Genomic DNA, 25,011 nt, shown 5'->3' on the forward strand with positions numbered 1-25,011 from the left:
ATTGATAATAGCATTCTATTCTCGAAATTGTAATGTTTTTTGAAAAAAATAATAATAAATTTCTTGTTAAGTTCATATCTTTTTACAAACTATTTAAAAACTATTTAACATTAAAATCGTAAAAATGCTTTGTTTAAATCATTAGATAAATCTTTGGTAAAATTGGAAATTACTTTCGAAGACTTTTAAAGAATTAGTTCAGAAAAACATTTTCCTCTCTTCAATATTCAAAATTAAGAGGAAAAAAGATATCACGTATTTCCTTGAGTAAATTTAGTATTTTCTCAAATGTTCTTTAAAATCAAAATTCTTTCGAGAAGAAACATATTCAACACTTATACAAACCATATATGAACTATAGAATTCTGTTATATGTGCCTTTTTATTATATTATCTCTTAGTTGATCAGTTAAGTGTTCTATTAAAGAAAATTTTGATGAAATACAGAACCAGTAGTATTAAAGCATATATTTTCGAAGTACTGTAAAGAAAAATGCTGACCTTTTATTGTCTTTTTAAAATTGATTTAGTATAGTTTAGCTATGTTAGCGTCTCGTTTGAAGCAACGTGAGATCTATTTAGGGATGGGCTTCGCAGTTTGGAATCCCGGTCAGATGACAGGGAAGGTACATGAGATGGTACCCTCTCTTCAAACTTCCATACAACACCTACGGTATTTAACCATTTTGAAAAAAAACCAAAAAAAAAAAAAAAAAAAAACTGCAACATTTTTTAATTCTGAAAAGAAATCTTTAAGATATCAATATTTATTTAAGATAGAAGGTATAGAACAGTATTTTATGATAATGTTTATTATAAATTAGAGCACTTTATATTAATACTCCAAGAAATTTATGTGCAATTGAAAATATTTTTTTAAATACAGATGATTGAAATTATGTTTTAAATGAACGAGGAAATTTGATCCACACAGTTTTTCTTTAGTCTTAAGAAGTTTTGTTTTCAGAATATTCTTATAAATTATGCTTTGAGATCAGAACTACAACAGCTAAATAGCTCCATAGCACACGTACACCCACTCAAAAAAACCTATCTAATTTCATTCAGAAGAGAGAGAGGTGAATAACGTTCTTTGGTTGGTTGGTTTAAAATTTTCAAAAATGGAATAAATTCTAAAAAAGTTTAGAACCAATTCAAGAATAAAGCTCAAAGAATCTGTTTAGTTAGATTAATATTTGGCTTGGAGCTACGTAAAAGCTATTTTGGGACGTGTCTCAAATTTAAATTACAGCCATTGTCTAAACTCTCACATTACACCAACATGTGGACTTCAACCTTAAGGATGATTTAGCGAATGACCAGGCCGCGCAGGATTGGTATCGAAATATCCAGAATTCTAGATCTTTTCATTTAAAACATGCAAAAATTCAAGTAGATGTCATTTTTTTAACTAGAGTGAGACTTCAAAGTTTTCTTGTATACTCTCTGATAAAGTTGAATTTCGGTTTTAGACGCTTTTCTTTCCAACGGATTGAAACCAAAATTGCATACAAAGCCACAATTGCAGCCAGAAAATCACATACCAAATTTGATATATTTAAGTCATTGTAATTTTGAGTTATCGCATTTACATGCTTCTGAAAGTACAGACCGACAGACGATCAACCCTTGTTAGATTTGTCTCAAAATTTGGCAGATGTTTACACTACAGATGCTAAATCGGTGTACCGAATTTTATCCATCGACTTCGACTTATTTTGTAATATATCATTTAACTTATATTCTAACAGCCGGACTGACAGACTTCCTCTGAATAGATTCTATTCAAAATTTTGATAGAAATCTACGAATTTGATGTAATGACCATGTACCAAATTTCCTGCGTTTAGCTCAAACAGTTTTTTGGTTCATCTTTGTCACAGACAGAGAGACATTTTCCAAAAATATGGAAATGTGTTTTTTGAATTCAAGGAGGTCTAAAACATAGAAATTCGTCAAAAATTCGAGATCGAATTTTTTTATGGTATTTTTTTTATGGTTCATATAAGGAAATGTAAAAACTAACAAAAGAACCTACTATCTGTATTAATCGTTTCTAAGGCCATGGGAAGTATGCTTACCACCAAATTCATCAGCATTTGAATGAAATGTAGGTTGGCATGAGATCTCACAAATTTTTCGATGAGACAGAATTCTAGATGCTTCACTTTCTTATCTGACACAAAAGTTGTGTCTTGATTTATTACTAGCTATTAATTAAAAAAATTAAATTAAATGTATATAATAAGCCAAATGAATCACTTTTCTTCTCAACCTCAAAAAATCCGAACCCTAATCTCTCAACCTAAAATGTTAAGACAAAAGCCTAACTCTAAATCTCAACCTTAAATTTTTTTATTTTACCATGGCTAGAAAAAAAATGTCCTTTTAAAGGTCTAAACTGATTTAACAGTTCCCTTAAACTATGCATACGAACTGTCGTCTTTATTTATTCTTGGAAAAATATGGCATTTTCAATGTTGCTGTATGGTTTGATAATTTCTTAAATGTTGGTGTTTGCTTCGTATATCTTTTTTCTACATTAAAATTGCCTGAATCATTAGACTTACTGGACGTTTTCATATTGATAGCTCCTAATCGTTTAGAAATTCGATGGAAAATTGCGAAACGAATCTTGTAGTTTGTCTAATTGGGATGATCGCTGGTGTGTGAAAAACGTCAACAGGGAATGCGGCTTTCATTCCAAATGACTCCGATGACAGATGCCCACGGGAGATTCTGCAGTGGCACTGCGAGATAGCGCCCGTTTATAAATACAAACACGGCCATTTTAATCCCGGCTATAAATAAGGCGCATGAAAAAGCTGTTGCAGATTTTCCCCGGCCGATCTTTTTAGGTATATAAAATCAGGAGGGGAAGGGGAGTCATTTATAAACAAGGTTTAAAAATAAATCAGTCGCAAAATTTTTTAATTCGTTCCATCAAGGCACAAGTCTGTATTTTACGCTCAGTGTAACATCGCCTTTTTTCACTACTTCCTACTATCTTAATTTTTTTACAGAAAATAGAATAATTTTTTTGATAGTGGACTATATTTGATTTTATGATAAAAACAGAAAAAAAGGCCTTCTGTGTGTCTTCTAAAGGAAGATAGAGATTTTTATCGTTATTTCATTCAGCTTATAAATTTTACCTAATATATTAGAATTTAAACGAAGTTTGGAGAATTGAACTCATATTGCAGCCTCTATTTGCTGAACGTAAAGTAAAGGAAAATTCTTTTCTTGTTTGAAATTTTTGCTGTTTTTTTACTTTAGGCTTTTCTTGAAAAAATTCTTCTAGTACACTTCTATTACACTAGAACTTTAATTGTTTCTTTTTCCTATAAGTGATTAAATATTTCATTTATTTCATGTCGTTTTCTATACAATAGAAAACAGAAGATTGTAAAAAGTTTTTTAATGTCATTCAAGTTTGCCAATATTATTTTTTATTCTAATCTAAATTGAATTGCATTTTTGAATTGTATTTAATAAATTTCACATAAATTATTCATTAAATTATTCTTATAATCTCGTTAACAGATACTCGTACAGCAATAAGTTGAAAGAAGTTTCATACCCGAAAGAATATTGAAAGATATAGGCTTAAAGCATTTCCTTCGAAATTTCAAAAATTGTGCTTTGAATTATCGAATATTGTTAAGTACAAATTTAAAAGAACTTCTCACATGACAAACGTTTTAGCTAAATGCGGAACATGCCGTTACATTAATAACACAACATAAAAATGTGAGATGAGAGAAAGTGAGCAATATGTAATAGATTACAGAATGCAATTATATGCCAAATTCCTTTTCGTTTTTCATATAATTGTGATGTCAATTGAATTGAGTCAACCAATGTAATTAATATTTAAAGCATAGGATGTTTAAAAAATGTTCTTATGCATTTATTGGCATTTACCTTACAATATTGTTTTATTAATAGATTTTTTTATATAATGAAGAATTTAAAAGTAAGAGAAAAATTACAGAATTCTTAGAATACAATAATTTCCATTCAAGGTACATTTAATTCTTTAAATTGAATATTTCCACGAATTATTGAAAGCATTACAGTATTTTATTTTATACCCAGGGACATTATATATGCCGAAAGTGAATTTTATTTTTAATTAAAATTATGATTTAATACAAATAAAAAATTAGGTTATTCATGCTTTAAATAAAAAACAAAAAATCATTTGCTACAAAGAGTATTAGTTCTTGCCGCATAACAGAACACGAAAATGAGCTTCTGTAGTAATATTATATTTTTGTTCTTGCTAAAGTGAAATATTCGTGTTCGGCAATGCGACTAGAGAAATAATTAGCCTAAAAAAAGAAAAATTAGAATCAATGAATTATGTAACATATGAAAAATAGCTAACTTAACTATTCTGTATAGAATACTGAATAAGTTTCGACAGGAACGTCACATATTCGTATCCTGCAACTAAAGCGGTTTGAAAACTTGATCTATAATGTTTTTATAATTCGATTGTAAACATAAAATGAATTGTATTAGTAATAACGCAGGAAAAAATAAGACAAGTGTTAATACTAACAGCGAAAAGAGAAATAACAGAAGATCTAAGAGAGGTAATTATATTATTATATTTTCTATTGTTTCAAAAAATGGTTTTTTCAGAAAGAAATGCAAGAAATAAACTTTGGAATAAATCTTTTAAATAAAATAATTTATTAACAAATATTAAATAAAAGTCATGTTATTTTATAGAAAACTAAATGCACAATAGTATCAAAAGGAATATTGTCAAATTTAAGAAACATAAATACGATTCTTGATTTTAACTCTAAAAAAGAAGAATTTAATGTAAAATGCATGAAAGAGGTATTCGATTTTGCTTGTTTGTAATCTATGCAGATATATTTTAACAAAATGCTTATAATTTATTGGGATATCGTCCGTCCATTTAAAAATGACTGTAATTGAAAAACATAGTTTATTATTCAATTTTTGATTAAATAATTCTAAAAAGGAATGAACAACTAAATCTTACGGAAACAAGAGCAGCTCCAAATTAGCTGATGTTAATTGCGATATTCAAATCATAATAAACGTAAAATGAGCTTTTTTGGGTAACATTAATATTTCAAACGCAAATATCTAATAAAAAAGCAAGAATAAGATATTCTTAAAATGTCTTTTTTTTTGGACCAGATTGTTTACACTTCATACCAGAAAATTAAATGTATTAGAGATGGAAAAGTTTAAATTTTAATAGTTATATACATGAAATAGTTAAAATATGTATTTTAAAATGGCAATAATGAAGTACATAGTATTACGTTAATTGCATTTCCTTTTGATTAAGTATGAGTTTTTAGTTTTTTTAGCTTTAATTTTATATTTTAATACATTTATACGCTTTAATTTATACGCTTTCTTCTATTAATCATCTTTGAAGACCACCTAGTTCGCATAAATAAGCAATAATAATTCAATTACATCAAAATTGCAGATTCTTTTTTTGAAATTATGCAACAAATAAATTAAAACTAAAATTTCTGAACCAAATGATCACTACTTTTGATAGAATATGAAATATAAAACTGGAGACTTCATCAATGTAAAACGTTAAAGGAAAAAGAGTAAATTTTTACAGCATTACATTTCAAAAAAGATTCTTTAAACACCGTGCCCACCCTCTGTTTATCAATCTGAAAGACATCTGGAATTATGTAAACACATTTTCAATTTATATACGTAGTTTCATATAATGGATCGTTATAGAAACACGTTTGTTAGTGAAGTATGCTATAAAATAGAACAAGTAAATTGTATTCTTCTTGATATTTGTCAATCCCTCTTTAATATAATCATTTTTTTTGTGTTAGAGAATACAATTTTGTGTAAAGCAAAACAAAAAAAGTTCTTGGAGCACATACCTAAAATAACTGATTAGGATTGAATGCCGATAATTTAAAATCAGAAAAAAGAATAGTTCTCTTTAATAAATTTTTACATTCCTCACGAAAATAAATAAGGTATTTGAAGATACTTCAGCCAATGCTGCTTAGACAGTTATTTGGCAATTTCAATGTGAGTTTAAATTTTAAACCAGAGAGAGTGGCTTCCCGAAACTTTCTCGCATACTTTTCAATAGAGGTCCGATCCCTCTCTCCGAGGCACTAAACTTAGGGTGCCGTGAATGCCTTACATGACACCTGCAAACAATAGTTTAGAAATACATATCTTTGGAGGGAATTTAACATTTTTTCCGAATCTATTGCACAATATGTATCTTGTTTGCATTTTTCCAACGATCGTTACCAAATTTTTAATCGGAAAGTATAATTATAGTCGCAAGAATGCATAGCGAATTTCAATAATTTAAATCACTGCGTGTATGGTTATTGTGTTTATATGTATGCGAAAGTACGACAGACCTTCAATCTTATGACAGTATTGGTTCTAAATTTAACAAGAATCTGTGTTTTAGATGCTAAACCTGTCTACTAAATTTTATCGATATAGCTCTTTATATTTTAAAATCGAATACATGTATTTTAAGAGCCAGATACACACATTTCCTTTGAATGAATTTAGCTCATAATTTGATAAAAATCTGCAAATTTGGTCTGAACACATACAACATTTCATCCGTCTAGATCATAGTTTTTTTTTTAGTTATCGTGTTTACAGACTGACATAACGCTTAAAATATGTTTTTCGTTAAAGATTTCTATTAATTCGAACTGAAAATTAAGAAGATTCTACAGTAAGCTTGTTGAGTTGCATTCGACAGAACCTTTTCTGTAGATGAAAAAATCTGCATTTTCTTGCGATCAAGAATGGTTGTTCTTATTTTGATCAAAAGCTTAATTTTTTCGTATCTGAAATATAAAATTAGAAAATATTGTAACGGTTAAAAAAATTCACAATCGAGATTTTAATAAATCTCCACCCGAATCCAAAAAACACGATTTTGAAATTTTGTCTACATGGAAACAAAATAACTCACAAACGTTTTGATCTAGATCAGTGAAATTTAGTGTATGATCTTTACACCAAATTTGTAGATTTGTAACAAATTTTGAATGAAATCCATGTAGAAAAACTCTGTCTATCCGATTCTTCGAGTGCAAGTGAAGCCAATAACTACAAAACTTAAAGAGATATTTAAATAAAATTCGATGCAAGAATGTAGCGTCAGAATTGCAAATCTATATCAAATTTAGAATAAAATTCGTCAAGAGGTTAACCATCTGTCGATCGAGTTTTTAACTTTTGCATATTAATCGATTAACTCAAAAACGCAATGATTTAAATAAATAAAATTTAGTATGTGATCTTGTGACTCCATCTGTATTTTTATGTTAAGTTTTATTCTGGTTTCCTATTAATCGGGAAAAGTTTCAAAATTATACATTCTATTTTCTATTACCTGTACGTTAACTACATGTCAGCGATGAATCGCTCAAATAACATCTTCAAAGAACGTACTGTAGACTACGTGAAAACTCTACATTCACTTCAAGGATCCATTTTTGTGGCATATTTTTAATACACAAATGCCGGTTTTTTAAAACTACATTTCGAAGTGCATAACTTTCATAACTGAAAATAAAAATCCGAGTACTAATGGCGTTCATAATCGATGGCGTTCAAGATTCACCTTGCTCAGAGTCTACAATTTTATGAGAAACAGAGAAATAACACCTTTATTTAAAAGAATGCGAGAAGGTTTGGGGGAGATTCCCCTCCCTCCCGCAGATTTCAAGTAGTTATTTAATTGAAGAAATATAAAGAATGGAATAAATAAGTATTAATAATATTGAATTATTAGTAGATAGATTAGTATATCTTTTAGTAGATAGTATTTTTAATACTCACCAATAACATCAGATGAGTTCTCCCGAACATTTTTAGTTCTTATGAAAGGACTTCTGTTATGGGCGAATCACAAGAGATGCCATAAATCTAATCTTAAATAAATACCTTCACTAAATACATACTGTTTATTATTCCTTCAAAAACTTGTTCGCATAAAAACGTATTCTAGTTTTTTTTTTTTTTTGCTAATATCCCCGACTGTTTGCTTGCCTTTATGAAAATTTTAGATTTTCTTTAGAATTTTTTCTTTTATATTCGAATTATTTCAAATAGAAATAAATAATTCTTCAAAATAAAAATATCCTCATTAAAATAAATTCCTCAATTAAAATTAAACTCAGTAAAAACAGATTTATTGAGAAAATTAGAAAAGAGACAGAAATACCGTGGCTGTCAATACATTCTTTAAAAAGAAAGATGTTCTACGAGATTTCAAGTTTAAAAGTGAGAAAACAGTAAAAGCAAAATAAATAAATGAAATAAAATAAACTTAAAGAGAAGAGATAATGCTTATAGTTGCCTTATTTTACATTTTCATTCACTCGATTCATTCACTTTCAATTTCTGCTTAAAATAAGAATAAACTTGTAATTCTCAGGCACCTTCTAAATATGAGAGAGAAAAAAAAGAAAGAAAACTTCATAAGTGATTGCTCTAATATTTCCTACTTGATTATCAAATTTCTATAAAAACTTCTGCTAGATTTCTTTCAAGACTTTAAATGGAATCAAATTTCCCATTTAATATGCATTAAGTGCAATACGAATAATGTTTATTATCACCAAAGCATTGGTTGCTCGCTTTTTATTTTATTTTATTTTTTTTTTTTGTTGTTTGAATTAATTCTTTATTATTTTTCTTTATTTTTCCAATAATATAATGCAAGATTTTATTTTAAGAATTAAACTTAATTTTTAGATATTATTTCATTATTTCTTAGACGTTGCTTAATATATCTAACATTCTTTTTGCTTATTATTGTAGTTACAGTGACACAATCCCTGTAATTAAAATAATAAACTCCACTGGTTTCTTGAATTTATACTATAATTAGCTCATTATTCAACAATTATTTTTTATTCTTTTTTTTTTAATTTTTAGAAGTTTGTTTGTAAATATGTTCAACACTATGTTGAAAAGTTTTAATTGCTAACATATATATATATATATATATATATTACATTAACTATAATATAAATTCAGGAAAATAGTACTGCTTAAATTCATACTCTCTAATAATGCTGATAAGCAAAAAGGTTGTTTAATGAAACATTATGAAATATGGCGTTTCATTTGGCAGTTGTCCTTCTCTTTTGCATTTCAGCAATTACAATTCAAGTAAGAGAGCCGTATTTCTTCCCTGTCGAAAAAGTTGTGAAAAATTCAAGTGCAAAGAGAAAATGTAGGTATATAACGGATCTAAGCAAATAACATAATCGATGTTAAATGAAAACACGTTCTGCTGCATGTCTCGCATTTAAATGTTAATTAATAGACTCTATTTTTCCGATGAAATAGGATAACAGAAATAGAATTGTTAATTTTGTAAATAGGCATATCTAAATAAATAATTCTCGTATGTCACTCAAAAAATAAGGAGGGGGGGGGGAGACAGAAAGAAAAAAGAAGAAGAAGGAAAAAAAAGCGTCATTTGGTTATTAGGTTTAGCATCACTTACAGTATTTTTTCCTATTAGAATAAAAACGATTATATAAAAAATATAATCTGGTAAAACCATATTTCAGTTAATTTTTTTGGGGGGAAATTAAGGGAATCTGTTTTAGAATGCAAAAGCTGCTTTTTTTCATTTACACTCTATATATAAACAAATCTATCAAACTTACAGCCATGAAATGTGTCAAATAGGTAGTTGTGACAATATCTAGTTATAACTACTTCAGAGCCTGAATTTTAAAAGTTAACTTAGAAATTTTTCATCTGATATCTTGCGTTATTATGAATGATTTTTTGTATGTATTTCTATGTAATATGATTTTTAATGGCCGCAGAAAAAAGTTTTGCTATTGATTAAAAAAACAAAACAACTATACTACTAAAAATTGTTTTGGACTGTTGACATAATTTATTGAATTTAAAAAAAATTTAATTAGTTGCTTTTTCAGAAAAATTAGAAAAATAGAAACTAACATTTCTTTATACGGCATTCTATTTTCTAATATTTGCCAATATTTTTAGATGTTTATTTGAACATTCCTCCCTAAATTATAATAAGAAGAATCAACCTACTATGGTTGATGGATTTTTCTCTAATTGTTTTCTAGATGAGTTGGAAGCTGTTTTCGCTGATCCAGCCCGTGAAAACAAAAACTTTCCCTCCGTGAAGTTTTGTTAATTCAAAGATTTGGCATGTTGCCATATTAGAAAACTATAGATTACAAAAAACCTAACTGAGCAACTGAACCTTACAAACCTAACTGAATTCATCAATCGCCGTAGACAACAACTCGAAATTTTGGATTTTATACTTTTAAATTCGTGTAAAATCTGGAATAATAGATCTTTTAAAAAATTAATTTGAGAAAAATGTGTTTTTTTAATGCACTTTCAATCATAAACTGAATTCAAAACCAAAATGAATTAATATGTGGTTTAGTTCCTACCAAAGATTAGTGCAAAAGCACTAGCTTAATTGTAAACAAATTATAACATCAAAACACATTGGTTCTGCAAATGGCGAGATATATTTTAGAGCACACGTATCTCTCATATTAAAGACAGTGGAATAGAACATTATCAACGTTTTGGGAGTCATCAGCATTGATATGTAGCAATAAATTTTGAAATCGATATAATGGCGTTCCCCACATAGAAAATGAAAGCGAAGTAGTGTTTTTCGAACTCCTTGGTAAATGAAGAGTAGGGAAAGGCAACTGACCCTTCACCACTTGATATCACAGTCTAGAGGTCGTTGAGTTTTCATGCGAAATTAAAATTTTTGAAAACAATATTACCTCTTCGGTATCGCTGAAAAATACATGAAATCATTTTTTATTTCGTTTTGGTAGCTTTTTTTTTTCTTGTTTTGATTATTTTAGCGTTCTTCATGTTAAGGGGAACGTCGTGTGGATGCTGCTAGTGTTTTTAATAATTTTTTTTATTTTATTTGGAGATTGTTTTGATCATTTGAATGAATTCCAGTTTTAAAAGGCGTGTGTGAATTTTTTCTTTGCTGCTGTTATCGACAGTTCGGTTGTTTACCTTTATACATTTAAGCATGGATTTCAGCTGTGCAGTACAATATTCTCAAAATAACGAGGGGAAAAAAAAGACGAATTCAGTCAGCAAATGAATATGTTTGTGAAAGGTTTGAAAGGTGGTGTTCATTTAGTACTAGGATCTTGTTTCACCATACTCGGCATGCTTGTTTATATTTGTACGATCAGAGCGTTGAAGAGAACTTTATTGAAACAGTGGCAGATATTTTGTATGTTTTTTTGGAAAAATAAAGACGGAAAATGAAAAATTAGTACTTTCAAAAAATTGATTTTTCAATTTTAGTCTAATAAAAAAGCTATTTCACTGCTTACAGAAATGAATAATTTGTATATGTTGGAAAAGTCGAAGTTTTATAAATAATCATTTAACAATGAATCCAACAGGAGCTTCTATGATAGAAAGAGTTTTTTTGCCTTTTTCTAGAAACATGTTTTCTTCGAAATACGGTACAAGTAGAACGCATCGTATTCATTACAAACATAAGAAATTCCTTACATCAATATTTACAAAACAATGCATATATGTTAAACATATATTTTTTTATTTTTTCTACGAAATAGTTTTAATGTTTAGAAATTATTTATCCAGCAAAATATCATATGTTTTTTAGATTTTCAAGTTACGCGACATTCATTATTTTTTGAAATTTTTGTTATTATCATATTCAAATGAAAATAAGTTCGCCGTAATCATTAAACCTATGCTCATATATTATGCTAATTTTTGAGTGATTTTAATGAGCATTTTTTCTGAGTGTGGCGAATTTTGGTTATGATCTTGAAAACTATCACATCACAATACATATTCGATTTGCAATTAAAAAACAAATACTTTAAAAAAGAAATATTTTTCTACTGTTTTATAATTAAAATAAATCATTTGTTCTATATATCCTAAATTTTCTACCAGATATTAAATTTTACTTCGAAAAAAATCTCCTTTATTTGCAACAATAATACGATTTCAACAATTTTCATTGCCGAAAACGTCCCAATTCCCTCATGCCCTGATTCACCTGAATTCCTTAATAATCGGCTATAGTATGTCCGCGAATACGATATTGGTTTTATATTCTCATCTATGGGAGCAGATATAAATATTCCAAATGTAATTTAACCTCATTGCTTCAAAAATCTTGGTCTCTTTTATATAGCCAAACCTAATCAAACACTAGCTATAGTCAATTTACTATATTTGATTCTAGTGAAACCTACGCGGCTTAACGTTATTGAGGCAGAAATGATATACATTTGTTCAAAAGAAATATTTATAATTTCCAAAATACCATTCCTCCTATCAGACAGTAATTTACCATTAAAGTTTGAAAAGAAGCATTTGATATTTTCGAAGGCCGAAAATAGATATTTGATAAAATATGTTTAGTGTTAAGCAAGCCTGTTTTTTCACATGACCAAATTTTTGTTGCTTTATATAGGGCCAGATATTTGAAAGTATCCCAGTAGTCACTGCGATCAAAGATATATGAAGTTTATAAAGAAATTCTGTGAAAATTCATATATGAGGTAGCTCAATAGGTATTTTGTCCTGTGACTGAATTAATTTTTACTTTTTTAGTATACTATTAGTATACTAAATATTTAGTATAGTAAATATTGTTAACAGTCAAAAAATTCTAAATCGAGAGTTTGACGAATCTCCACATTTTAGATCTTCCTGAATTCGAAAAACACATCTTTGGAAAATGTCTGCCTATTTGTGTCAAAGATAACTCAAAAACTCTTTGAGCTGGATTCATGAAATTTGATGTATGGTAAATTTGTAAGACCTACCAAATTTGGAGCAAAGTCCATTCAGAGAAAGTTTGTCTGCCCAGGAACTTCCCACAATAACTACAAAAAAAGAGGGCTAGATGGATAAAATTTGGTACATATGTTTAATTAATGACAGCTTTCAAATTTTGAAAGATATTCAATTAGGGGTTGATCATCGTTATTTTCAGGAACATGTAAACGATAACTCTAAAAGTGACTTAAAAATATATCAAATATGGTGTGAGATTTTATGGCTACAGTTGTAATTATGTTAAATTTTAATTTCAATCGCCTGTATTAGAGAGCATGCGAGAAAGTTCGGAGAGACCACTCCCGATGATTTTGAATGTGTGTCAGTAGTTTCAGAGAGTTCTAAGGAACATCCATGAATTGAGTATCTACGTAATTATAAGCATCTTGTTAATCTGGAAATCAAGCCTACATTTTAGTAATTTTCTTAGATAGGTTCATTTTGCCTTTTTAATTTGTTTTCGTAATATTTTCATTAAACAAAACCGCCACTTTTCAGGGATAACAAAATTTTATTCTGTACTGATGAAAGTGGCGACATAAAAAAGTCAATTTAGGATTTTTATCAATTGACCAAATTTGGTTTATTATAATTGTGCTAAGATGTCACAAATAAGCTTTTTATAGTTAGATAAAAAATAATTTTTTTAGGGAGAATTTTAACTAATTTTATCTTTATTTTATTACCTCTTTATCACCTTTATTTACTTTCATATTTTTCGTTGTTACTTTTATTCGTCTTCTAAATGCTTACAAAAATTTAAAAAAAAAACTGTAAGAGGCCAAAATATTCAGTTTCGATTTGAATTAAACAGAATTATGTATTAACCCTTTAAAGGGCCCTTTTTTTTCTAGTCATATTATGTTAAAATATTTTTAGCTTGAAATTAGAATCATTTAGCTTATTAGATCAATTTAATTTGATTAATTAATTAATTTGGTTAATTAATAATTAAGTGACAAGCCAAGACACATCATTTTGTGTGAGATAAAGAACTGAAGCATCTAAGTTTCTGTCTTTCTAAAAAAATTTGTCAGAATTTATGCCAACCTACATAATTTCATACAAAGATTGAAACATTTGGTGGGAAGCATACTTCCCACGGCCTTAGAAAGGGTTAAATTAAATGTTGTAGAAGGTAGTGTTTTCAGTGTAGCGAATGAAGTGAGCAGGGTTTGCGTAGCAATTCTCCAAGGGTTGGAGAGCCCCCTGGATAGTTCTTTAATTCGCTTAAGCAAACAAACTAATTTAAAGTTCATTATTTATGATTAAACAAAAGGGACGATACTTTGATTAAGTTTTCACTTATATATAGCCCTAGTTCATCTGAGAATTTATTATTTGTGTAGACTTCCGAAGATTTCGTTCCAAACAATTGAACATATATTTCTGAAATTTAGATGAGAATTTTTTTTACTGTTAAGCATGTTTTTTACTGCTGACCAATCTTTGAAATGTATAAAAATATATTTGTTTAATATCTGTGCAGTTAATAAGACGTACAAAAAAAAAGTGGTCACAATATCGCGAAATTTAGAAGATAGATGAGTCGTATATTTACCATACGTAAAGGACTGTTCTCCTCCCATTACAAACGTTCATGTGCACGGTATACAGAATACGTAAGACAATTAAGGTAACACAACTTTAATGTCAGATAAATTGGCGGAATCTTGAAAATGGAGTTACAAAAAAGATGTATTTGAGATAAAATATAACCAATATTCCCGGCAAACCTCCTGGTCATCTGAGGCCATCAGTTTTTTTAAAAAAAGCCGAATTATTATTTTAGCTTTATTTAACAATTTTTAAAAATTTTAAGAATCAACAGAGAAATTTAAAAATTTTCTTAAAGTTCTTGCATATGTCTTTCATTTAAAATAACCATGTGAAAATGAATAATTTCAAATTAAAGAACTATTAACTATATAGGTTTCAAACTGCTTTATTTCAATATTTTCTTGGACACACTAGAGCCAAAATATTGAACGAGTTTATAATTCGGAACAATCAAGATGTTACAACGACAAAAATGATTCTTTATATTTTAATTTTTCTTGTGATTAAAATTAACAAAACTTAGAAATCAAAGAATATATTTTTCACAACAAGAATTGCAAATGCAAGCAATTTTTTTTTAAAATTTGCAAACATTAAAAAAGAAACAACACGGGAAAAAAAGTAAAAATAAATTTTGTTTCTTAGTGGACTTTTTTAGATGTTCGTATAAATAGAAGTATTTATTGAAACAACCGTAAATATTTTAGAATTGCATTGAGTTAGTAAATACGAAATTAATTCAAGTATAAAATTTTACTAGTCAGGCTTCAAATTTTATTCTTTTGCAAAATTACAATAGAAATAATTTGCATTAATAAATTTTGTACGAAATAAAAAAAAAATCGATTTTTGAAAAGAATTTTTCAATGGAATTTTTCATAAGGATACTTTTCAGAGATCAACTATAAATATGAAGATCATCAAGAAAAAATCTAAAATGATAACCAAAAATATTCCTGAGATAATTACAATTTTTAAAGTAATTTTTAAGGTAATTATTTTATGTTATACTCGTCAATTATATATATGTCAATTAACATGTTAATCTTTAAAAATATATTTATGACCCTTTACAAGAATAAATGTAATAGTATCATTATAACAAACATTTTCTCAGTTTACAGCAAATCCATAGAAATAACATTGAATTTTTTCTGGTCATTACGTAATGCAAAGAGTTCCACAGAATATCACAATTATGCTTATTCTTTAAAGCATATAGTGTTTTTAAAAATACAAATGAACTTTTGCAATAAAATTTCCTGAAATCATTCCGAAATATTTTAAAGTCATCGGCTCAAAAAATAGATTGGGTTGGTCATTGAAGCGTGAAATAACTTCACATGGAAATTATATTTCTAAAAAAAATTATTTTTATGATTATTAAGATAAAATTTCATTGCGTTGTAGGACACAACTTTCATAATACTGATTTTCTTCATAAAAGCACTAATTAACAACAACAAAAAAGAAATAGAACCTTTTTATTTTTTAATGGATTCAATTCATGCTCATGTGATGCACATCAAATGAACGAACGTCATTTTAATTTTGAAACCTTTTGGGTTTTCTTTCAATATGCTAAATTGTAAAAGTACACTATTGCATACAATGAAACAATGTGCAATTAGAGACCCAGTGTAATTGCTTTTGTTATGTACCCGTGTGAGAGTTGTGAGAGTCCCGTGAGTCAACTCTATTTACATCATTGAACTATACACAAGCCAGTATTTTTTACTTCCTCGTATTCAGAGTACAGAGAAAGTAATCGAAAAATTCGAGCTCCTTGATTTTGACAAATCTCCATGTTTTAGACCTCTCTAAGCTCGAAAAACATTTTCTAAAATATCTGTCTATCTGTCTGTGACAAAGATAACTAAAAAACGCTTTGAGCTAGAAGGATGAAATTTGGTATTCACTCTTTAGATTAAATTTGTAGATTTCTATCAAAGCCTGTCCGTTTAGCGTTTCGAATATAAGTTAACACAATAAATATAAAATGAAGAGAACTAGATGGATAAAATTCAGTTCAGATTTAAATTCTATAGTATAAACAGCTATAAGATTTTGAGCCAAATCCAACAAGAGGTTGAAGGTCTATCGTACTGTTCTTTCAGAAGCAAACGCACTAACTCAAAAATGCAATGTCTTAAATATATCAAATTTGATATCTGATTTTGTGACTGGAACTGCGTGTTAAATTCTGGTTTCAATCGATTGGGTTTAGTTTAGTTATATTAACGTCCCGTTTAAAAGCAACACAAGGACTATTTTGGGACGGTCTTCGTCATTTTGAACTGCGGAATATATAAGGTTGAGAGTTCAAATATCTTAAACCGCGTTTGTTTATCGGTTATTGTTAGTATCTGGGTACTTCTTCGTACAGCCGACCACCCCGCCACCACTGAACGTAGCAGTATCGACAGGATTTGTTGTGGCCGACTAGTATCTGGGTATTAACTACTGTGGGAAAACTGCTAAACATTCTCCTTCGACAGTGATTGTAGAAATCAAAGACGCACCTGCGCCGTTTTTATTCTATCTGGGGAATATTCGCTCATTTTCGTATATGATAATATGTATAATACATAATAAGATTCAAGTAATGATTCTATACCGTTTAAAGCAGTAGCAAATAGACTGTTATAGATTATATTTTAGTTTTTTGATTTGCGATTCGGTTCCGTATTTGGAAGCCGTCATAGCTAAATCCCCAATCTGAATGTTTTTATTGTCTCCCTAGGCAATAATGGACTATTTCTGTTATAATCGTGACTTTCATATCAGGTGATTGATTCCAGTAACTTTGAATACCAATAAATGTATTCCTTAGAAAAAATGTTGAAAAACTAACTCATGGACTGAGTTTCCTTCTGAAAGTATTTCAGTAGGATATTTCTCTGGATAAATTTAATTACATTTCTTCACCAAGGGGATGACACATTTCATTTCATTGATAAAACCTCCTGAAAAGGATTCTGTAACCCTTATTCTTGAGGATTATACCACACTCATAACACTGAGTTTGATTGACTGGCCAGCGAAAATTCTGCTTCTGATACGTGTGACATCTCTTTCTTCGAATCATGTACAGCTACCAGACAAAACTTTTCGAAGGCTTTCAAAATTACATTCAAGGGATTTAAAATTGGTTAGCTGTGCGTCTTTCCCAGACTGTAGTTATCTATCAAATAGCAAAATGAGTAGGAATAGCTTACATAAGAGCAGCTACAATGGAGACCCTTCCTGCCAGTTCTGATTTAGATTAGATTACATTAGATTTTATACGACTAGAATTGAATTAGGCGACTAGAATTCTGTTTTTAACTCTAATGCTACACATTTCATATAACACAATTAATTTGTGACTCAGGAGGAGCAGCAGCAAATAAAGAAACTTAAAGAAACAAATTCTTTTCTATAACAACGCTCACAATCCAACATCTATTTTATCCTGGAAGGTATTAATCCAATATCTACATCCACATTTTCCAAAACAGCAAGCATTTGAGCCAAATCTGTTAACCTTGTTAATGGTTCTGCTTTCAAAACCCTGCTCTTCGATTTCATGAAAAATTAAAATTAAAATTTTAAAAAAATGAAAATGAAGGACAAAATTTATCATCTGATAATTTGTCAATTACTGGAATAACGGTTGCCATGTCAAAGCTGTAAAAAATAACAACAAATCTAATTTTTTTTAAATCTGAATATAATTTCTTCTTTTCTGTTGATGACAAAAAAATTTCCATGAGATTTAACTGATAACAACGACAATCCTAATGTTGACAATTATGATGCTGAATTGAAATTTAGAAGAGCCTTCACTCAAAAGGTTGGCATGAAGATATATAGCTAAAATATGATATATGTAACAAATAGACTCACAAAAAAAATGTGACAAAAGGTAAAACAAAAAATTTCATCTGCGTAGAAAACTCTCAAATTCTTCTTTTATATTTTGATGACATTAGTATTTATGAAAAATTATATTCCAAACAATACAAAAAAAAAAGATTCTTGTGCTATTTTTTAAATTCTGCTATATCTTAATTTTATTTAATTAAATACGATCATAACATGAATGGCACTAGGATTAGTCTTCAGACAAAAATAATCACATACGTCCGAAAGTTGTTTGAGAAACCAACGAGAGTATTCTCCTTTAAACTTTCTCGCATACTCCTTAATGTAGGAATTATCTTCTTTCCTTTCTGCAAAAAACTGTGGACCTTTGGCAAATACATGAATGCCAAGAGTACTCGGAATTTTATTTTCAGAGTTCCATGCATGAAAGCTGTGTGCTTCAGAGTATAATAAAGAAAACAGCCACTTGTGCATTAATTGCCTCGCAATAGCGAACTGTAATTACGAAATCTCGATTTTTTCGCGTGAATATAGCATTTTTATTGAATCTAGAGTGCGATTGCTTGTCAATTAATGACTGATTGGTGGTTAATGCACAAGTACCAGAAACTAAATATGTATTTTGGCCTTTTGTATATGGCTCTATTCCGACTGATTGAAACTATAACTTGACGTAGACTGCCAATCGTAATTACTAGATCATATCCAAAATACATTTATTTTAATAAGTCACTACATTTGTGAACTATTTCGTTTACATGCATATTAAAATATAGAAAGATAGGCGGTCAACCTATCGACACATTTAACTTGAAATTTGATTTTAAAAAATCGTTACTTTAAATATTAAAAACGTCAATTAAATTTCATTAACCGAAGTAGTTATATTTTCGAATAATCGCTTATACATGCATGAAAACGCTCAGATCGATAGACGGTCAATTCCAGACGGATTTGGTTCCGGTTTGGTTAATTTTTGTAGTTATCGAGTTCATTTTTACTGAGACAACCGGACAGACAGACTTCCTCTCAATGAGTTTTGTTCAAAATTTGATAGAAAATAGACTAAATTGGTGCCAAGTCTATCCACTGAATTTCATCTGTTTTGATGAAAGGTTTTTGAGTTATCGTATTCATAGGCAAATATAATTCCAAAATGTGTTTTTCGATTTCAGGCAGTGTGAAGTGTGAAAATTCATCCAACCTCGAGTTCGAATTTTTTGATGATTAAAATACATATACGAGAAAATAGAAAAGGAAAAGCAGTGAAGAGGTGATAAATATAGGAAGTACAATAAAAATATCACTGAATCAACTCGTTTCACTTATGGGGTTTTGTCAAATTTCGAAGAGAAATAAGTGCCGGCATTGATTTCGAGCAATTTTTACACGTGAGCAAGACTTTCGTTGAAGTTTAGTACCCCATCCATTAGAAGGCACTAGATGTATACTTTGATCAAGATGTATAGAAAGATTGAGGATGATAATGAAGACGAATCACTGAAAAGAAAAAAAGAACCTACACAGCAAATAAAAAAGCGTTCAAAATTGTCCGATACGGTTTCACTATAACATTCCTAAAAATATTTTTAACTTTCTGCGGAAAATCGAACTTTTTTTTTTAAACAGCTTCGGTAAAAGATTATGTTTGAAAGAAAACATATTATATTTAAAGATAGTTCTAGAAGAAAGATTATATTTAAGAAAGATATTTAATCAAAACATTTTTGATTTTTTTACATGAAAATATGTTTTTATTATTGCAGCATAAACAATTTTGAAAACTTAATGAATATTTGCACAGAGTTAAAATGATAATTTAATTTTTTTTTTAATTTCAAAACTTAAGTGCACAGAATTATTTTTCACGGAAAAATTATGATAACCGTGCTTCAATTTATCGAAATTTGCATATAAAGAATATTTTTCAAAGGATCTTCAAGTTCGATATATATATAAATTAATTTTTCTATTCAACTCATTTGTAAGTTCACTTGTATACAAATTATACAGTGAACTTCATATTATATGCATCTGTACTTGTAAGAGGAAGAACCCACACAAATCTATCGCGCTTAAAAAAATTTCAAACATCGTTGTTCATAATAAGTGCATCAACCAATGCATTAACCCGAAGTACGAATTTTAAAATTCAGGGTGGAAATTTTTTTATCTTACTTTATGTGTTTTTATGGTTGATTTTTTGTATGTTTTTTCTCGTAGTATGATTTTTAACAATATAGGAAAAAATCCTGGTGTCCACAAAAAGGACAAACAATTATCGTGTCTAAAAAAAATGTTTTGGGCCTATGACATAATTTACTGAATGTTAAGAATTTTTTAAAAAATAGCTACTTTTTCTAAAAACATTAAAAAAAATTTTTTTTTGACATTTCTAAAATGACATTATAAGAAAAACGGCCAAAATATCTTCAATGATTGATTTTTAATTAATTGTTTTTCAGATGAGTATAAAATTATTTTTGCTGATTGATTTGCTAGTAAAACTCTCCCCATCGATTTCATGTTTCCAAAATAGGAAACCATAAATTAAGAAAATTTATAGATAAAATGCTTGTGATATAAATAATAATACTTGCAATGCAATGCTTTAATGTAAAATTTTACACAATTTGTTAATCGTCGTGGGCAACAGCTCGCAAGTTTGGATTGTATATGTGTTGAAATTTACGATAAGTCTGAACAACATTTTAAAAAAAAATAGACAGATTGAGAAAATGAGTTTAATTAAAGCATTTCAATCATAAATTGAATTTAAAGCTACAATGCGTTAATACGTTATTTTCAAAATGTAGCTCTAATTAGAGGTTTGTGCAAAGAAACAATCATAATTGTATTCAATACTTGCAAATATATAATGTGAAATCGAATTTTGGCATATTAGTACAACTAAGAGATCTCATATCGGAATATACTAATTTTCAGGATTCAAACAAAAGATTGTAAAGATATTTCAATTCATTGTATTCTATTTTGTTTTACATAATTATGTATTGTGTTTACTAATACCCGGAAAAATAGTTATTTCAATTAATTTTAAACAAAATGAATATTTATAGCGATAAAAATGAAGGCAGTGGTAGAATTTTAGGGCAGTGCTGCCAAATTAAAAAATAAAATATTCTTAGAAGGTTTTCATTGGTCGCAATTGATAAATTAAATGCTTGTTTTAATACGAATATTTTTATTGCGGCGGAGATTTAATTCTTTGATTAGTAATGCAGCATAGTTGTGGTCTTTAATTAATGTTGTAAAAATGAAAGAATTATATTTTTAAAAAATATATAAAATACAGGATACAAAATCTCAAATCCATTATGAAGATATTATTATAATTATATCTTATGGTTTCCATATCTTGCCTATTAGTATTTCCACTCCAGAATCTAATTATCCCATTAAGTCTAGTTTTCTACTTATAAGACAATTTCATTTTATTTCTGTGATATTTAATCAATCTAAGATAATCTGCGATATCTAATCACTGTTCTATTCAATATGTTTTTCCAAATTTCTTAAATTAAAATTTGTTTCAATCAAATAAACATTTTATAATATTTATGTACAAAAAATATGATTTTTTAAATTAATTTTTCAACATTTTTTTAAAAAAAAAATGGGAGAATGAAAAAATAATGGTTTTCTTCGGAATTTAATTTTATTTCACATTTATCGTAATTTTGGTTGCTTTTCATTATCGATTTCGTTTCATTATTATGATAAATAAAGGATTTATTTATCGCAATTGCCGTTGTTTTTGTTGATTTTTAAATATTTTTTTTTAAAAATGAAAATAGGAAAGAAAAAAAAATGTTTTTCTTCAGAATTTAATTTTACTTCACATTTATCGGAATTTCAGTAGTTTCATTTCAATTAATAGACATTAATTGAAATCTGTGTTTTAAATAGAGTTAGGCGTTAACTTGCTATAATATGTCAACGTATTAAATATTTTCTTATATTATTTGTAATCCTACTTTGAAAGAGAAATTAAAAATTGTTAATCCCTTAATTAATTACTGATTATGCTTGTTTTACAAAGTAGACGAAGGAAAACCATTTATCATAGCTTTAAATAAATTAAAATATGGGAACAAAATGTGAATGAATTTTTGAACAGAATTTTTATAATATTTAATAAAATAATTTTTATTTTATGGTTAATGAATGCAATAAGTTAATTAAAAATGCTAAGTATTGCATTCTATTATCTTACAAAAATTCATATTATAATATTGTAATAATATTTAGTTGGGAGATTCTACAACTGTTTTCATATTTATTGTTTTAAAAGTAGTTAACTAAAGGAGCTGGCACAAGTGCCTTTATTTATTTTAAGCAAAAAAACAAATAAGAAAGAGAGAGAGAGAGAGAAAAATAACAATCAAAAATGAGAAATGGCAAAAAGTATTAAATCTGGAAGACTTAACTGCTTTGTAACAAATGTAGAACACCAAAAATAATTTATTCGTACTTAGATTTTGTTTTTTCCTTCCAGAAAAGTTACCTCCGCTTCTCCCATCTTTTACCGCAACTTTAAATACGATTTTTTAAAAAGTTTTGGAGGCCAGGTTGGCATCTTTCGCACTCCCGGTTTTTTCATTCTTCGCATCTTCTCAACATCAGAGCGTGACGCGTCCGTGACGTCATTTGACGCAGGCCGTGATTGGCAGACGCATTTGCCCGGTCTTTCTGCGGGAACGGAATATTATCTCGAAGAAATCCGCAAAAAGTAGGAATATATTCTTTTTATTTTTTTATTTTTCTAATTCTCCTTTTCCTCAAGCCGTTATTTCTGAATGCCACTTAGTCGCGAGGGTCTAGCTTAACTGGTAGACACGTGTATGTACATTTTTATATATCCATCTCAAAGCATAGGGAGTGTTAATTTAAAAGGAAATTTAGTAAAAAAAGAGTGAAAGAAACAAACTTCCGAGTTGGAGAGGGGCAAAAAAGTACGATTAATTTTGATATTTCTGACGTTTTTTTCCTTTCCCTGATGCTTTTATTAGATCAAAAGCAAGGAGTTAAGGAAAGGTATTTTGTCTGTGTTGACATTCAGGTATAAAAAAATATTTTTTGATGGCAGGTTAAACAGCTTGGATTAAAAAAAAAAAAAAAAAAATTGGATGGAAACACCAAAATACTCCAAAGAGAAACTTAACGTAGTGAAACGAGATTTCATTTTTTTTCCCCAACTTCAAATCCTGCTGCTTTATTTCCGCCTTATTCTAGAGGGGTTGGAATGATATGCTTATTTTTATAATCAACCATCCCACAGAAGAAAAATTCGATACATTTATCGCAAAGGGTGTAGCAGACGACTGGATAAGATGCTACCTCCCTCCGCTGAGCCCGGCTCCTAAGTGATCAGGAACCTGGCCAGGAAATGCGAACTATTCCAACTGATCATCATTCGCTGTCAGAGTTTGACGTCACCATAAACTGGAACGAACAGAAGAACACTTTTTTTTGCCACCCCTTTTCAACATGCTGGAAGCCGTAAATGACAGATCCGCAAGAATCGAATCCATGTCCGACATCGAAGATACCGATTTTTTATTGAGAGACATGGAGTTCACCCCGGTGTCCACCACAACAGTGGACACTAAGGGGGTATATGTGGACAATTCGAACGCCGAAACGGTGGTCCAGAGCTCTTTGGAGCCTCAGCCGCCCCAACTTCCGACCAGCTCCTCTGAAGAACTTCAAGAAACTGCTCATGGATCATCAAGAAAAAACTCTTCAGGTAAATACTCACTGAACTATTTCAGTTTGTTTATTTAAGTTTACATTCTCATCCTAAATGATAACATACCACGGAAAATGCAGAAAGAGTTAAAATAAAAGTAACCGAGTTGCAGTTTAAACACAGGAGAATATATCAAAATATCAATGCTATATATTTTTTGTTTGTTTGTTTACGTTGATCATTTCTCTTATCTTCAAATTTAGTACAAAATTAAGTGATGATATTTTTCTTGTAAATTAGAAATATAACATCACATATTGCAATATAAGAAGTATTGAAAATTATTTAAGCTTGACTCTCAGAAAGAGATTTAGTTCATTATTATTGGAAATAAATCATTACGATAAAGCTTTCGTTTCTTGGAATGGAATTGCATATGCCAGAAATAAAATTATATTAAATGAATTCGTAAAATTTATTTTAACGCCAACTTATATATCTGCGATGATTAAGGTCATGATCTCGTTAAAATATTTTATTTTACAAAAATTGTCTTTTTCAAACTTTTTACAACTAACATATATTTCCTTTCTTCTTTACTTTTGAATTTTTGGATTTTGTTTTTCTTTGAATTTGACTTATAGATTTAAATATTTTCGTTTCGGCTACGTTAAATCGGTTTTCTAGATACTTGAAATTTTATATTCTTCAAACTTTTGATATAGTCAGGAATTTCTCTGAACATTTGATTCTCTGATTTGAAAGTATTCATCCTTCACGAAATAAATCTTTTACATTGCACTTCAATTAACTGAACGTTTAAATATTTTTTTGCACTTTGAGTGCTTTGAGAATATATCCTATGGCTTAAAAAGATTTGGAGAAAATCAAATACATATGTTCTCAAGGATTTTTATTTACATTAAGGTTAATGTTTAAAATCTTTAAGTCATATCTTTGTCTTGAAA

General features: G+C 28.7%; 1 protein-coding gene and 1 long non-coding RNA gene across 2 annotated transcripts in view; one reads left to right on the forward strand and one right to left on the reverse strand.

Annotated features, from left to right (window-relative positions):
• The window catches only part of LOC129973018 (uncharacterized), an 87,569-nt gene that overhangs the window by 13,782 nt on the left and 48,776 nt on the right, over positions 1–25,011 (reverse strand). The window lies entirely within an intron of this gene.
• Positions 23,102–25,011, forward strand: part of LOC129973017 (forkhead box protein D5-B-like) — a 35,494-nt gene continuing 33,584 nt past the window's right edge. Inside the window, exon 1 of the mRNA XM_056087363.1 lies at positions 23,102–24,100. Within this exon, the coding sequence (XP_055943338.1) occupies positions 23,842–24,100 (259 nt within the window). The 5' untranslated portion in view covers positions 23,102–23,841. The remainder of the gene's footprint in view (positions 24,101–25,011) is intronic.

This window comes from Argiope bruennichi, chromosome 6, assembly GCF_947563725.1.
Source record: "Argiope bruennichi chromosome 6, qqArgBrue1.1, whole genome shotgun sequence".
NCBI lineage: Eukaryota > Metazoa > Arthropoda > Arachnida > Araneae > Araneidae > Argiope > Argiope bruennichi.